Source organism: Sinohyriopsis cumingii, chromosome 6, assembly GCF_028554795.1.
Source record: "Sinohyriopsis cumingii isolate HCF-2022 chromosome 6, ASM2855479v2, whole genome shotgun sequence".
Classification (NCBI taxonomy): domain Eukaryota; kingdom Metazoa; phylum Mollusca; class Bivalvia; order Unionida; family Unionidae; genus Sinohyriopsis; species Sinohyriopsis cumingii.
In genome coordinates, this window is record NC_142966.1 from 98,159,673 (window position 1) to 98,176,030 (window position 16,358).

General features: G+C 31.6%; 1 protein-coding gene across 1 annotated transcript in view; it reads right to left on the reverse strand.

Moving 5' to 3' along the window:
• Positions 1-1,492: 1,492 nt before the first annotated feature.
• Positions 1,493-16,358, reverse strand: part of LOC149797526 (uncharacterized) — a 194,012-nt gene continuing 179,146 nt past the window's right edge. Inside the window, exons 65-70 of the mRNA XM_089960770.1 lie at positions 15,815-15,919; positions 14,049-14,153; positions 11,161-11,265; positions 8,430-8,534; positions 7,697-7,813; positions 1,493-3,960 (exon numbers count right to left, since the gene is read on the reverse strand). Of these exons, the coding sequence (XP_089816896.1) occupies positions 3,649-3,960; positions 7,697-7,813; positions 8,430-8,534; positions 11,161-11,265; positions 14,049-14,153; positions 15,815-15,919 (849 nt within the window). The 3' untranslated portion in view covers positions 1,493-3,648. The remainder of the gene's footprint in view (positions 3,961-7,696; positions 7,814-8,429; positions 8,535-11,160; positions 11,266-14,048; positions 14,154-15,814; positions 15,920-16,358) is intronic.

A 16,358-nucleotide genomic window follows, 5' to 3' on the forward strand; every position in this document is an offset into this window, starting at 1 on the left:
TTATTTATTTAAAACATTTTGCTATTTGCAATATTGTATAGTGGGCTGGGCTTATGTACACCATCTTCTTGGTACAAAATGCAAGGATGTTAAAGGATAAGTGAATATGTGTTGAATATGCTCTATGCAGATTCTAATAATTATACAACCTACAGATACGATAACAGTAATAATAGTTATGATAAATCAAAAATAATAACAACAACTACTAAAACTTCTACCACTACAACGGAGAAGAAGACGAAAAAGAATAAGAAAAAAATAATAATAGAAACAAATACAGCATCATTAATATCCACTCGTGATGGCCATAGTTGTCAATTATGAGACTGATTATCAGATATACTCTACTTGCAATTGTCTTCTTATTAGTATGTACAAGAAGGTATCTGTATATGTACAAAAATATTTGGGTTGTAATAAAATAACCCCTGAGAGAGAGAGAAAAGATAGAATGTGACATACATTCAGATATAGGGTTATGTGTGGATAATACGAACTCTGGAAGAGCTTGCTAGAAACATTTCTTGGATTTATGGAATACAGGTACGTGTTTCTATTTAGATAGCACAGAGATGTGGCATAATGCTTAGAGAGTTCCTGTGATATCTTTCTTTGATAAATATAAGGAAAATGTATATTGTTTATCAGATGAGAATGTAAAGAGTGTAATAAATCTAGGGTATGAGCCATTTGTATTTACGTCACCATTTTAGATTATTTATTAGATTGTAGTCATTAGTTGTTTGATTACGGGTAGTCAGTGCTAAGGAAACATTTTTCAGCCCTAGTAATCAGCCATAACGTGGGACAAACATCTCTGAGTGCAGTGTGTATGCTATTTTATGATTATATTATTTAGTTTTGTATTTGAATTCATGGCAGAGCAGGATAAGTGAAGTCGAGTAGTACCTATTTAAATCTAAAGGCTTTGATTGGTTAAATATTTCCATGTGAAATATTTTTGACAGGACTGATATTTTGTACAAAAAAAATAGTTGAGAATGGGTTGTTCCATTATATGGAGACGACTTTTATTTTAGGCATGATGTTAAATATGGTGTAATGCCACCTCAAATGATCTCGAAATCGCGTTTTGGCTGACCCGGAAATAGAGCAGGAAAATAGCTAATTGTATTTGGTGTTTGAATTGTGATTAGTATTATATGGTATTTAAGTACTGACGCTATTCTACGGAACCCTAAACACGTAGAAGCCTTACAGTTGTGTGGTTGTCATACAGTTTTGAAGTTGTGATGGAAATGTGAAGTTGGGATATTGTGTGGTGATGGACTGATTACCTCAAAATTATTTATAGTCCTGGAGCGTTTATATAACATCCAGGTGACAACAATTGTTGTATAGAAGTCCTTGCAAATTGGGGAAAACAAGGGACTTCGAGCAGAAGACAGGCGAGTGTTTCATATGAGACCCCGTTGCATACAACAATATTAATGTATCGAACTGTACGCATTACTATCTAAGCCGAATAGTCAAGAAAGCACATTTTATTAAATTAAAAAATATTCATATTCACTATATAAACAACACAGATATATTGCCAAAATTTAGTTGTATACTTATCTCTGTCCTCCGGAATAATTTTAATTTACCATTATACATGACATTCACTTTATACAACCAGTGGCTAGTTTATTTAAGAAGCGATATTACAAAAAATGGGTTTATGATTTGAAACTATGCAGTCCGTACCCAAAGATGTCCGTGTTGGCTATCCATCTGATTGTGTTTCCTTCAACCATATTATCCCATCTGAAATTACTTAACTTAGGGAACAAAACTTACATTAATAAAAACAATGACACATGTAGAATTGGCAGACTAGTACCAACAATAATACCGTGAAGTGTATAATCAAAATAGAAGTTTGATAATTTCACTTTCAATGACATTTATAGAGTGATGCGAAATTGATAATGATTCATTTCATTAGGTATTTATAAACCGTTATAACCGCCTATATTTTTCCGTGATATATATATAAATATATATATATATATATATATATATATATATATATATATATATATATATATATATATATATATATATATACACAGATAGTAGAACATAAGACAATTTAATTATAATTCTCTATCTTGTCTACATACACAGCTGATTAATGATAAATGGACATTATATAATATAACACTAAGCACTGAATTATTTAATTATAATTTAAACACATCTTTGAAGGTATCATTTTGGACTGCAAGGGTATATTTGCAGATGAATAAATAATAATATTACTTCTTGAATATATACTAAAACTTTTTAAAGATTTTAACGTAGCCTACAACTAAATATTGCTGACGTGTTTGATGAATTCCGACAAGCAAGCATAACAACTTCATGTGTTAGCAGATCAATTAAGCCTTTATCATGCATATGATATTTGCAGTCGAACACAACAATAGCATCTACTAGCTCATGTAATTCAATTCAGTTTTGTATCAAAAGACGCATACATATATAGTTACATGTATCATGTACGAATGAACAAACTGTCAGTATATCAAGATTTTTATCAATAATGTGTTCAATCACAATCTTTCATAGTAACTGACACCTTAGCAATAAAAATTATTCTAGCACATCATATAATTTAAATGTATTCGTCATAAGACATGATAATGTTCGTGTTCACAATCATTTCTTTACAAACAAAATTATCCAAAACTTGATTTCAGTTTATTTTGAGAACAAATCTACAAATTGAATATAAAATCTTTTTATCCTTGAGTCATTGTCATCTTTCATGCGTATCGGAGGATAACAATTCCTAATTATTCTTCACTGGTATTAAAATTATTAAAGTCACATATATAAATGTGCCAGATAGTTTATATTTCCTGTTTACCAATATTGGCTATTCAAAAGTAATTAATTTTACGACTCAGTGGGAAGAACGTATCAGGGTTAAACTAGTCTAATAAAACTTTATTATTTTCAAGGCTTTTTGTTGCAACAGAAATTCATATTTATTCAATATTCAAAGCAGTCAGTGCAGTCCCTTTCTAAACAATCAAACAATATTAGAACCAGGATGATCCTTACCAGATGTACTTTGAAAAAAATCAAATGTTTCTATCTGAGCATAGCAATGCAGACATGTCAAATCAGTATACCAGTATTGGTAAGCAGTATCTTTTTTCGTGCTAACGATGTTTGAAATGGATAACTATCCTAAGGGGACCGAATTTGATTTATGTAGCGTTCTTGGTGTTGTAACAGTGTTCAGAAATGTTGTATACTAATTTAGCTGACTTGAAAGCAATCATAGCTACAGCAGAACAAACAGACCGCCCGCTGCCGCCAATAAATGTACGTCAACATTATTCCAGAGCTTCGCAACATAATAATAATATAGCTTATCCTTGTGAAGACTTGTCCTGTGTCAAACAAATCCAGCATCGACCAGAATCTTAAATTTAATATTCTTACACTGATACCAAACATAGTGTTGTATACATTAAATAGCCGAGTTAATATCTAAATTTAAAATTTTGTCTTCAACAGAGAAGTTAATGTTACATAATCAGAAAAATGTCAATTTGGTTACAAAATTAATCACACTAAAAACGATTAGTTTCATTACAATATTACAGCATGCAATATTTCTTTAATCTAAACATTTAGAACCTTCTGACATCCTTGTGCTATTCCTTTGGTAAGCATTGCTCCCCCTTCATGTAGGAACAATGCTGGCCATACAACATAAGCGACACCTTTACCGCTTTTTGTATATGCCCTAAACTTGTCTGTGTCAAAATGCTTCTCCTCACCATCCTGCTTCTCAGCTTTAATGTCTAGATGCATCGGCTTCTCCTGCACTCCCATCTTCCAGCAGAGGTCAGTGCAAACTTTTAGGTACTTATACGTTTTAGGCATTTCTGTTTCAGGTTTGCAGAGGAATGTACTAAGCTCTTCATACAGCAGCTAAAACGAAAATAAAACCCAACCAATAAAATAATTTTCTGCACATAGCAACTGAATACTGTTTTATTTCATATTTATTTCATAAGTACCTAATTAAGAGATAGTAAATTAGATGTAATTAATCTATGTGCATGCGCTAATATAAATAAGCCCATGCCAAGTGGGTATTACAGCGAACTCTTTTGTATAAGATTGTCCGCAAATGATTTGATAGGCTAATAAATGAATGTATTATGTAAATTATGCTAATACTAAAATGTCCGCAAATGTTCTTAAATGATCCAACATTAAAAATAAATAATAAACGTTGTTTAAAAAGGTTAATCGTAGAATTAATAGCTGATAAAAATTAGTATTACAGAACAACGTTTTTGTAAAGTTTCCGGCTTATAAATACATGACAACAATTTTCTTTACGGCAACTAAACTAAGATGGGTCAAAGTAATGTCATTATGCAGTGGATAACACAATGATTTATTAGAACAGGTACCCTAAATGTATAGATGGGTATGCGTTGATGAACGTGGTCCATCACACGTATAAAGCAAGCTCAGTTAAGGCGTAGCAAACTAAAATATCCTATTGAGAACTGAGCCTTTGATGACTCTTTGATATTCATTGATATTCTTACTGGTATTATTATTATTATTATTATTACTGTCGTTCTTACTATCAACAATATGGTTTATTATTGCTGTTTGCGATATATTCTTGTTCACTTAAACACGGATGCCTCGAAGACCGTGAAAGTACGGACTTGTAATTGAAACCCGCTTGATTAGAACTTTGATTTATAGAACTTTGATTTATATGACTGGTTTACTATATCTTCTGTAGGTTTGAGACATAGCTGATATTTACTGTGAATGGTAGCAAAAATTGCAATTTCTCCTTACTTTAAATTAGGAAGTCCTAAAAATTTAAGCTTGTGATCTGGAGAAGTGTCACATATATACAATACGCATATTCATCGTAATAAGCTGTACCTCTCTCTCAAGATAAATATAGCCTTCAACACGACGTTCTGTTAAGTAAGTAGCATAATCAGAGTATACACTCTGAAGGTTGAAGAATGCATAGACGATTTTCTGGGCACCAGAAAAAGTATCATTATACCCGTCTATCGATGATCAAGTCTAAGAAACACCCATATAATATATATTTTTTCATAAAGATCTACCATTTCAACTTTTATATTCAAAGAATGAGACTACAATTGATCCGATTTTGGACGTTAAGTTATTTTAAGTATTTAATGATACCAAGATTATACTTGAACGTTAAATATCAAAGCGATCGATAATATATCATTTTTTTTTTGCTTTGTCGAAAAATACGGTCAACATTGTTATATCTAAGGCTTTAGATTGACAGCATGCATTTCATTTTTGACATGGCTCAGGAATTCCAGATATTGTAAATGTCTTCGTTATCTGCGTATTTCTATTGCGCTCTGTTCTTTTATCGGGATGGTAATGATGATTCTGAAGATGATGATTATTATAAATTTTATTGGTATTATTAGTGTTATTATTAGTGTTATTATTATTATTATTATTATTATTATTATTAAAAGCCAGATTCGTCATATAATTCGTATTTGTGTGTTAGTGGTTGTGATTTAGAATAATTCAAGCCACCTACGTGAAGACCATATAATAGATATATAGTGCAACAGGAAAAGAAATTGTCAAAGCTGTCTGCTGTCTTTGTGATTGAAGATTTAACATTGTAGATGAAAGCCGAACATGTATTTAACTTACTACGTTTGAAAATGTTTCAAATATTTCATGATTTATTTCTCTTCTACAATCATGATTTCATGTACCAAACCATGCTTCTGCTTCAACTATGTCAGGGATATTTGAAAAGTTATGAATATTGTCGTTAAACCTTTTCGTGTCTTTGAATATTTGAATAAATGGTATGCCTACCGATAAACAAAGTAACCTTCTTTTCAATGATAGGAGGCTGCATAATACAGTACGCCGAACACCACCAGATCAACGCTTGAAGAAACATAGGCAAATAAAAGCGACGTAAACATGTTCGATAAGGCAAACAATTCTACTAATTGGCAAAGAGAATGATACCAATTAACGACACTCATAGGGTACACCGTTATGTCAAAATTGCCTTTCATAAAATATGTAGATTTAATATTATGACATATCCATCGTTTCGGAGGTGGCTGCATCGTAATAAAGGTGGCTGAGATCCCAAGAAAGATGAACTACGCTCTGAAAGACAGTTGTCTGCAACGGATAAACAAACATTGACTGCAGTGAAGTGGAAAAAGAACAGTGTTGGTCAAAAATCACTTATCTATTATAAAGAGTATTAGTTTGCCAGCTATTTTAATATACAGGCACATTATTTGAAATTCATAACTTTGTGTAAAAGGAGAACAACATTTGGTAATGGTTGATCAAATCCAGACAATGGTTGAAATCACCAAAAATCTACTAGTCAAGTAAGAAAAACTTACTCAGAAACTTTTGAATGCGATTGTCACAGGTGATGCAATATGAGTTACGTTCTTCACACAACTTAAGAGAAATGATTAAAGTATCTATTGCAAAACAGGAGCAGCCTGTCAACATAATTCCAAGCGCATTAATTTCTCCTGAGCAAGACCCGGCCCTCCAGTTATCTATTCCTGACTGTCCAGGGGATGGGGTAATTGAAAAGAGTATGCCAACACATTGTTGCCAAATGCTGTAGAACATTAATGAGCAACCTTTCCGTGCAACAGTACCCAATGTATCAACCTACCCATGTCAACGCACTGAGGTATAAATCCTACCTACTGATATAAATCATGAAGAAGAGCAGTATCCAAACAGTGCTATATATTCCAGCTAGGTTTGACTTCGCTCCAATTTATTTTTAGCCGAATCCTTTTATCAAAGATTTGCTGAAAAGCAGACTACTTGAATTCCGTAATGCAAATTCTGAACTCTTTTTTTCTGTCTTTGCATCAATTGAGTATCAACGGACAAACTAAATAAGCACTAATATACTGAAGAGATTAAAATAGTCAAAAGTTCACAGATATAAACATATTTCGAATTATCGAGCGCTTCATTAAAATTATTTCTTTCTGTGTTGAATTATAGAATGCATTAACATTTTCAGATGTCTGTTTAAAGACAAACAGCTGCTTCACGTTTTCAAAATGCCACCTTTTGCGTTACCATAGATACTCCGTCGATAAAGACAACAAGGCAAGAAAAGACTTTAGATAGCTAAAGAAAACAAGGCAATGGACAACACAAACAATATAAAATAAACATCCAACAGTATACTGACTTGCAAAACAATACCATATGCGTCGATTGACCGACATCGGGGGCGCTTTCTCAAGGTGGCTTTAAGCACCACGCCGTGCAGTCAAGACTGAGTCAGAATGAGACTTTAAATAAAAGACCGGTATTTGATAGCCATTTGTGAATTTTATTGCGGTCCGTAAATAATACATAGGTCCCTTATTTACATCATATTTTAGGAAGAAGCAGAATTGTCTGCCAAACGTACGTCACTGTTTCTAACCACATATTATAGCCAATATTATTGGCACTTTACACAATATTCGATAGAGCCTTATTGGGATATATATATATATATATATATATATATATATATATATATATATATATATATATATATATATATATATATATATATATATATATATATATATATATATATATATATATATATATAACTAGTTACCTTAAGTGACTCATGTCTTAAGGAGCTTGACGTTGCCCGCCAAATATTCTTTAGCGATTTTTCTTGGTCAATAGACAGGGTAGAACTTAAGCTGGTTGTTTTTCTTTGCACGTTCTTGTGAAAAAGATAAAGCATATATTGTCATTAATATTCCCTATACGTGTGTATCACAGTCTATCTATCTATCTATCTATCTATCTATCTATCTATCTATCTATCTACTATCCAAAGCTAAAAGAAAATTATTTAACACGTTACGTTTTTGGTACTGGATTGATCTTCATAGAACAAAAGTTACCACTCGAAAGATGTAAATCGATTGGAGAGAGCCAAATGGTAGGCTATCATTGATGAAATGTGTTTATGGCTGCAAGAGGTGCAGTCCTTTGATATTGAAGAGGAGAATATGCACGAAATATCTACACCATTTTGAACCCACCAAAACTTTTATCTAAACCGTCCGTAATCTCTATTTATCTAACCAGGACAATATCTGAATTATTATTTACTAATGTTGAAGAACAACAAGAGCAATACCACACAAACTATGCTATGGTCTATTACCCATAAGCAATGTTAATTGGGAAGCATCAATTCATCCTAAAATGTATGTATTTTCAATAAGTACTTAAGCTCTACAAATAACATGAGAGGAGCGGTTTTGTCTGCATATTTGATTTTTAATATCTACCAAATCTTGCATAGCAAATATTTGATACCGGTGAATGCTTACATGCATATTTTCGTCTGTTTGGGTGTCTGCGTCAATCTTCTTTGTGATAGATAATCTCTCAGACATCACATTTGAAATGCAATCTTTTCCATCCAATTTTCTTTTCTACAGAAAAAAAGAAGAAAAAAAACCAGCATTACACTGGTAAATATCACAAAATAGTATATGTTCTTAGCCACCTTCATAATTAACTTGTAACTCGCAATTTAAAATAATTAATGAATATTATATTACTTGATTTCACATGACTATTTGTAATCCGTTAAACGTATGTCTATTCCGCAGCACACAAGTCTGTCCGATTTCTCTTTTCCATTATATATACCTATATAATGCTCAACACACGAGAGTAATAAAAGGACACAGTGTGTTTGTTATGTTATAATAACCTTATCAATTAATGAATGTTATGCAAGGCTATATTTTAAAGCTACACATTATCAATAATTAAGACTGTAACCTCCAAACATAACGGATTACAGAGGATATTACGGTACACAGTTTTCTGTTACGTATACCTAGATAGTGTCTTTAACTTTTGACCTATGACTATAGATTGCAATGAGCTATACACAGGAAGTTCACAAGTTTTAAGATTAGTCTTAATAATAAATATGTTTTGCAACTTTGGGGCATTTCGCACTGGATGATTAAATCAGATGAGTTTTGTTGCTACGTGGGGGAAATAATGTAAAATGTCACATGGGAGGTATTGCGACATAGAAAACTCTTAAAATATTGCGACGTACAGTTAAAAGGTACATATTTAATGTCAAGACAATGGAATATTAATTAATTTTGTTTTCCTATGTTCATGTTTAACCATCAGTCTGAAGATTTATTTCACGTGAGAGAATTTTAGAGAACTCATTTGTTTGGATTATGCATTGGATTTACGAAGTGCTCGTATGACCGGACAAAGTATTATTTTAAGATTAATGTGAATTCATGCAAAAAAGTTGCGTGCAATACCATCTTGATGTTTTCAAATCTGTTGGTACTTCAGCGTTGTCAAGGATATTGGTACATCGGCACATCCAAAACCTCGAATTCACTCTAAATTTGTGGACGTGTTATAAATCCTTTAAAAATCACTTTCGATTTTCTTCACAATTTTATAAGTTATCCTTGATGTTTCAATTTATGACTTAGAGAATTCACATATCTGTTAAATATCACAAAACCTGTCTTTCGTTTTCCTCTTTAAATTACTTAACTTAAGACTATAAAATCCTAAAAGTGCACAATTGCTACAAATCATGAATACGAGTATCTCATGTTCTGCTTGCATATATAGTTTTGAGTGTTCCTGTTGGTTTTTGTCATTCTTGTCTTTGATAGATACTTTTGCAGATTTCGAAAATGAACTGTAAAATGTTCCAGCAAATTTTCCTTCCTGAAGATAACAAGATTCCATTCCGGGATTTTGCGAAATATTAATATATTAACTGTGTCCTGGAATGTTTCTTCTAATAAAAAAATTGCATTGCTAATTATCACCAAATATAAATTGTTCAACACTTACATATTGGCATGGTATACTTGCATTGGGAAACAGATCAATTCACATTACTGTATTTTTCTATGTATACTGTTTCTCTTGTCCGGATAAAATACGGGTGTCACATCTCTCTCCCTCTGTCAACATATGTTAGAGATTAGCACATTTTCTAGCACAGCGACTAGCGACAAACTAAACAGACATGGTCCAAACAAATCGCGCAAGACAGAGAATGTGAATTATCTCATTACATGTAAGACCTGTAGCCTTCAGTATCTCAAAGAAATTGAAAAGTTACACAAAAGGACCAGTCTTCACAGATCTAATGGGATGAAAAAGAAGCTTTATATAAGTCCAGTTGCAGAAACCTTTTATTCCCATGGCCACACATTCAGTAATGCAACACGTATTACAACTGCCCAAAACCACACCTGAAGTTCTAAGTCCAGAAGAGAAAAGGATCTTACTGCATTCGTTGCATTCGAACATTAAAGACCAAGCAGTTTAAGCCAAGAAGTCTAGGAAAAGAAGCAATGCACATGCCATCAATATTCCTTATGCGTGTGTATCGCCGTCGTTCTATCGGACTATATATATATATATATATATATATATATATATATATATATATATATATATATATATATATATATATATATATATATATATATATATATATATATATATATATATATATATATATAATGGACATAGGACATGACCTCTGGATCTGACTGCCACTTTACTATTTAACGATAACATAAAATTACCTAATACGTTTTGTATTTGACACTGGATTCATCTTCATATTACAGAAATTTAACACTGGAAACATGATGGTACTCGAGAGCCAGATGGTACACTATCATTAATGAAATGTGCTTATGGTTGCAATAGGTGCAATCCTTTGATATTGAAGAAGAGATATGTGCACGAAATATCTACACAATTTGGACCCCACCCAAAATATTATCTAAACCGTCTGTAATCTGTATGCATCTATCCAAGGCAATAACTTAAATTTTATTTACTAATGACGAAATCCAACAGGAGTAATGACACACAGACTTTGTTATGATCTATACCCATTAACAATGTTAACTGGGAATCATCAATGCATCCTAAAATATACGTATTTTCAATAAAATGTTAAGCTCTACAAATGACATGAGAGGAGCGGTTTTGTCTACATATTTGCATAGCAAATATCTTATTGCAGTAAATGTTTACATATATAGTTTCGTCTGTTTGGTTGTCTGCGTCAATCTTATCTTTCATAGATGATCTTTCAGACATCGCATTTGAACTGCAATCTCTTCCATCCAATGGTCTTTCCTAGTGACAATATAAAACAAAAACAAAAACAGTATTACATTGGTAAATATTACAAAATTGTAAATGGTCTTAGCTACTTTCCTAATCGACCTGTAACTCACAATTTAACAAATCAGGTAATATTATAATAATTGTTTCCACTGACAAGAGAGTAATAAAAGGGCACAGTGTGCTTTTTATATTATATTTACCTTAAATAATAATGAATGTGACGCATGAATGTATTTTAAAGCTACAAAATACTATTAATGAAGACTGTAATCACACAAAAAACGGATTAGAGAGGATGTTACTATATACAGTTTTCTGTTATGTTATATATATATATATATATATATATATATATATATATATATATATATATATATATATATATATATATATATATATATATATATATATATATTGAGAGAGAAACAGAGATAGAGAGAGAGTGTGTCTTTAACTGTTGGCCTATGACTGTAGTTTGCAATGAGCTATATATAGGTTGTTCACAAGTTTTAAGATTAGTCCTAATAATAAATATGTTTGCAACTTTCGGGTCATTTCCCATTGGATGATTAAATCAGATGGGTTTTGTTGCTACGTGGGGAAGTAATGTGATATTTCACATGAGAGGTATTGTGACATAGAAAACTCTGAAAATATTCCAACGTACAGTTAAGCGGTTGATATGTCATAAAAATGGACAATTAATTAATTTCTATTTCCTATGATCTCGTTTTAATATCAGTCTGAAAATTTATTTCATGTGAGAGAATTTTGGAGAACTTATTTGTCTGGATTATTCATTGGATTTACGAAGTGCTCGTATGACAAAGTAATATTTCGAGATTATAGTGAATTCATGCAAAGAAGTTGTGGACAATACCATAATAATGCATCAAAATTATTGGTAATTCAGCATTGTCAAAGATATTGGTACATCGGCACACCGAGACCTCGAATTCACTCTAAATTTGTGGACGTATAATAGAACCTTTGAAGATCACTTCGGATTTTCTTCACAATTTTATAAGTTATCCTTGATGTTTCAATTTATGACTTAGAGAATTCACTTATCTGTTAAATATCACAAAACATGTTTTTCGTTTTCTTCTTTAAGTTACTTAGCTTAAGATGTTAAAATCCTACAAGTGCACAATTGCTACATTTCATGCATAAGAGTATCTCTTTTTATGTTCTGCTTGCATATATAGCTTCGAGTGTTCCTGTTTTTTTTTTATCATTCTTATTTTTGATAGATACTCTTGCAGACTTCCAAAGTGAAATGTAAAAGATTTCAGCACCTTTTCCTTTCTGAAGAAACAAAATTCCATTCCGGAATGATGCAAAATACTATTTTGATACAGCTACCCTCTTCAACGTCTGTAAGGCACAATTAAAACAACTAATTAATGTTACTATATCTTATTTCAAATAACTATCTCTGTTCTAGTTTAATATACACTTTGCAAAAGAAATGGGAATGACATATCCTTCTCCATATATATATATATATATATATATATATATATATATATATATATATATAATCTGTGTCGTGGAATGTTTCTTCCTGGAAAACAAATTACATTGCTAATTATCACCAAATATTGTATGTTATATACTTAAATGTCGGCATGGAATACTTGCATTAATTGTGAAACAGACCAATTAACATTACTTTATTTCTCTGTGCAAACTGTTACTTTTGCCCACATAAAATACGGGTGTCACATCTCTCTCTATATGTCAACATATGATAGAGACCAGCACATTTTCTAGCACAGCGACTAGCGACAAACTGAATATACATGGTCCAAACAGATCGTGCAAAACCTAGAATGTGAATTATCTCATCACATGTAAGATCTGTAGCCTTCAGGATCTCTGAGAAATGTAAAAGTTACATAAAAGGATCAATCTTCACAGATCGGATTGGATGTGAAAGAAGCTTTACAGAAGTCCGGTTGCAAAAAGCTTCTATTACCATGCCAAACATTCAGTTTGGTAACACTGATTACAATTATTCAAAATTCCAACTGAAGTTCTAAATCCAGGAGGGAAAGAGATCTTACTGGATTCGTCGTATTTGAACATTAAGAACCAAGATGTCATCAGTAGTCCCTATACGTTTCTATCTGACTGTATATATATATATATATATATATATATATATATATATATATATATATATATATATATATATATATATATATATATATATATATATATATATAGTCCTTGTGATAATGGAGATAAGACATGACCTCGGTATCTGACTGCCACTGTACTATCCAAAGATAAAAGAAAATTACTTAACATGTTTTGTATTTGGCACTAGATCCATCTTTGTACAGAAAGTTAACACTGGAAACATATGATGGCGCGGGAGAGCCACATGGAAGACTAGCATTGATGAAATGTGTTTATGGTTGCAAGAGGTGCAATCCTTTGATGCTGAAGACGAGATGTATACACGAAATATCTACAAATTTGGACCCCACCAAAAATGTTATCTAAACCGTCCGTAATCTATATATATCTAGCCAAGGAAATACCTTAGTTATTATTTACTAATGACGAAGTCCATCAGGGGTAATGACACACAGACATTGTTATGGTATATTATCCATTAACAATGTTAATTGGGAAACATCAATTCATCCTAAAATCTACGTATTTTCAATAAAATGTTAAGCTGTACAAATGACATGAGAGGAGCGGTTTTGTCTGCATATTTGATTGTTAATTTCTACCAAATCTTGCATAGCAAATATCTGATTGCAGTAAATGTTTACGGTTATATTTTCGTCTGTTTGGTTGTATGCGTCAATCTTATCCTTGATAGATAATCTCTCATGCATCGCTTTTGAACTGCAATCTTTTCCATCCAATGTTCTTTCCTAGAGACAATGTAAAACAAAAACAAAGAACCGTATTACATTGGTACATATTACAAAATAGTATATGGTCTTAGCTACCTTCTTAATGAACCTCTAACTTACAATTAAAAAATCAAGTAGTATTATATTAATTGTTTCACATGACTGTAATACGTTCAACTTATGTCTCTTCTGCAGCACATTAGCTGTCACATTTCTTTTTTCCAATATATATATATATATATATATATATATATATATATATATATATATATATATATATATATGTATATATATATATATATATATATATATATATATATATATATATATATATATATATATATATATATATATATATATATATATATATATATATATATATAATGCTCAACACTAGAAAATATTCAAAGGGCAAAGTGTGATTACTTAGTTATATTAACCTTAGAAAATAATAATAAATGTAAAGCATTAATGTATTTTAAAGTTACATCTTTCCATTAATTTCGACTGTAACCTCCAGAAATTACGGATTAGAGAGGATCTTACTGTATACAGTATGGTGTTATACATATCTATATAGTGTCTTTAACGTTTCGTCTACGACAGTAGATTGCAATGAACCACACATAGCTTATTCACAAGTTTTAAATCAGTCTTAATAATAAATCTGTTTACAACTTTGGGTTTATTTTCCACATCTATGTCCACCTGTCAGCATATGATAGAGAAGAGCACATTTTCTAGCATAGCGAGCTGCGAAAAACTGAACATACATGGTCAGAACAGATCGTGCAAAAGAGAATGTGAATGATTTCATTACATGTACGATCTGTATCCTTCAGTATCTCAAAGAAACTGAAAAGTTACACAAAAGGATCAAACTTCACAGTTCTGATTGGATGAGAAAGGTGCTTTACAGATGACCAGTTGCAGAAACCTTATATTCCCATGGCCACTCATTCAGTGATGTAACACTTATTGTAATTGCTCAAAACCCCAACTAGAGTTCTGAAACCAGGAGGGAAAAGAAAAGAAAAGGATCTTACTGGATTCGTCGCATTTGAACATTAAACACCAGACGGTTTAATCCAAGAAGACTAGCAAAAGAAGCCATGCACATGTAAAATCATCATATTTATGCAACAGACACATTTTCATTTCAATAGCTCTTTCAATTTGTATATTAGTGAGCCAATAGCCTACGACTGCTAATACAATAAGGCAATATCTGTGATATAATTTGCAACTACGCAAATTTACATTAAAAAACAGACGGAGATAAGGCTCATTTGATGTACAAACTATTTCTCCAAATGTTCGTACGTAAAGAAAACAAATCAAAAGCTAAATATTGCTAAATAATATATCGTCAACGGTACATTCTTTCATGTCTGATTTGACTCTATCATCTGTATACTGTTAGTCAAACATCTGTTTCAAAGCACATATGCGAGTCTAATCTCTGTCGGTATCTACCTGTGGACACAGTGTATTCTTGTGGTAGCCTAACCATAAATCTTATTGAATGGGAAGCATCATTCCTTTATTAAAACAGCATATTTCCATTAAGCCTGTAATCTTTAAAATTTATCGGATAAGAGAGGATTTTGACAGTACACTTTATTATAAATTCCTATAAAATCATTGATAGAAAATATCTAATTACACCATATGCTTACAATTGTAGTTTGGTCTGTTTGGGTTTCTTTGTTGGTGTTGTCTTTGATATAATATTCCACAGACGTCGGAAGTAAACTACATTCCTTCCCTTCGACTATTCCTTCCTAGAAAAAAATAAACAACGAATATTGCATTGCTAAATATCATACAATTGTACATGAAAATCAGGTATTTTCTTAATGTTTGGGAGTGTTATGTATATCAATACTTTGTCCATATTATTTGTCCATTATCCTGAATTGCAAGGATCATCTTATAAACTTTATATTAAATAGCTAACGTATGTCAATGAGAGTTTAATAAACCTCAAGATATTAATTGTAAACATGTTTATTTGGATCTGTGTTCAGGACACTATTTTTCCTTGTAAATTCCTGGTCTTCCTGATATTTCTAATATTCTCTTTTACAATTTAAGTACAAGACCTAATCTTGTTTATTAACATAGAATGTTCTGAAATGAACGTTTGATCCTCATCCTGGTCCTCTTATTATGTCTTAGAGTGTTATATAAAGATAGAGATCAACATAATTAGTTAGCACT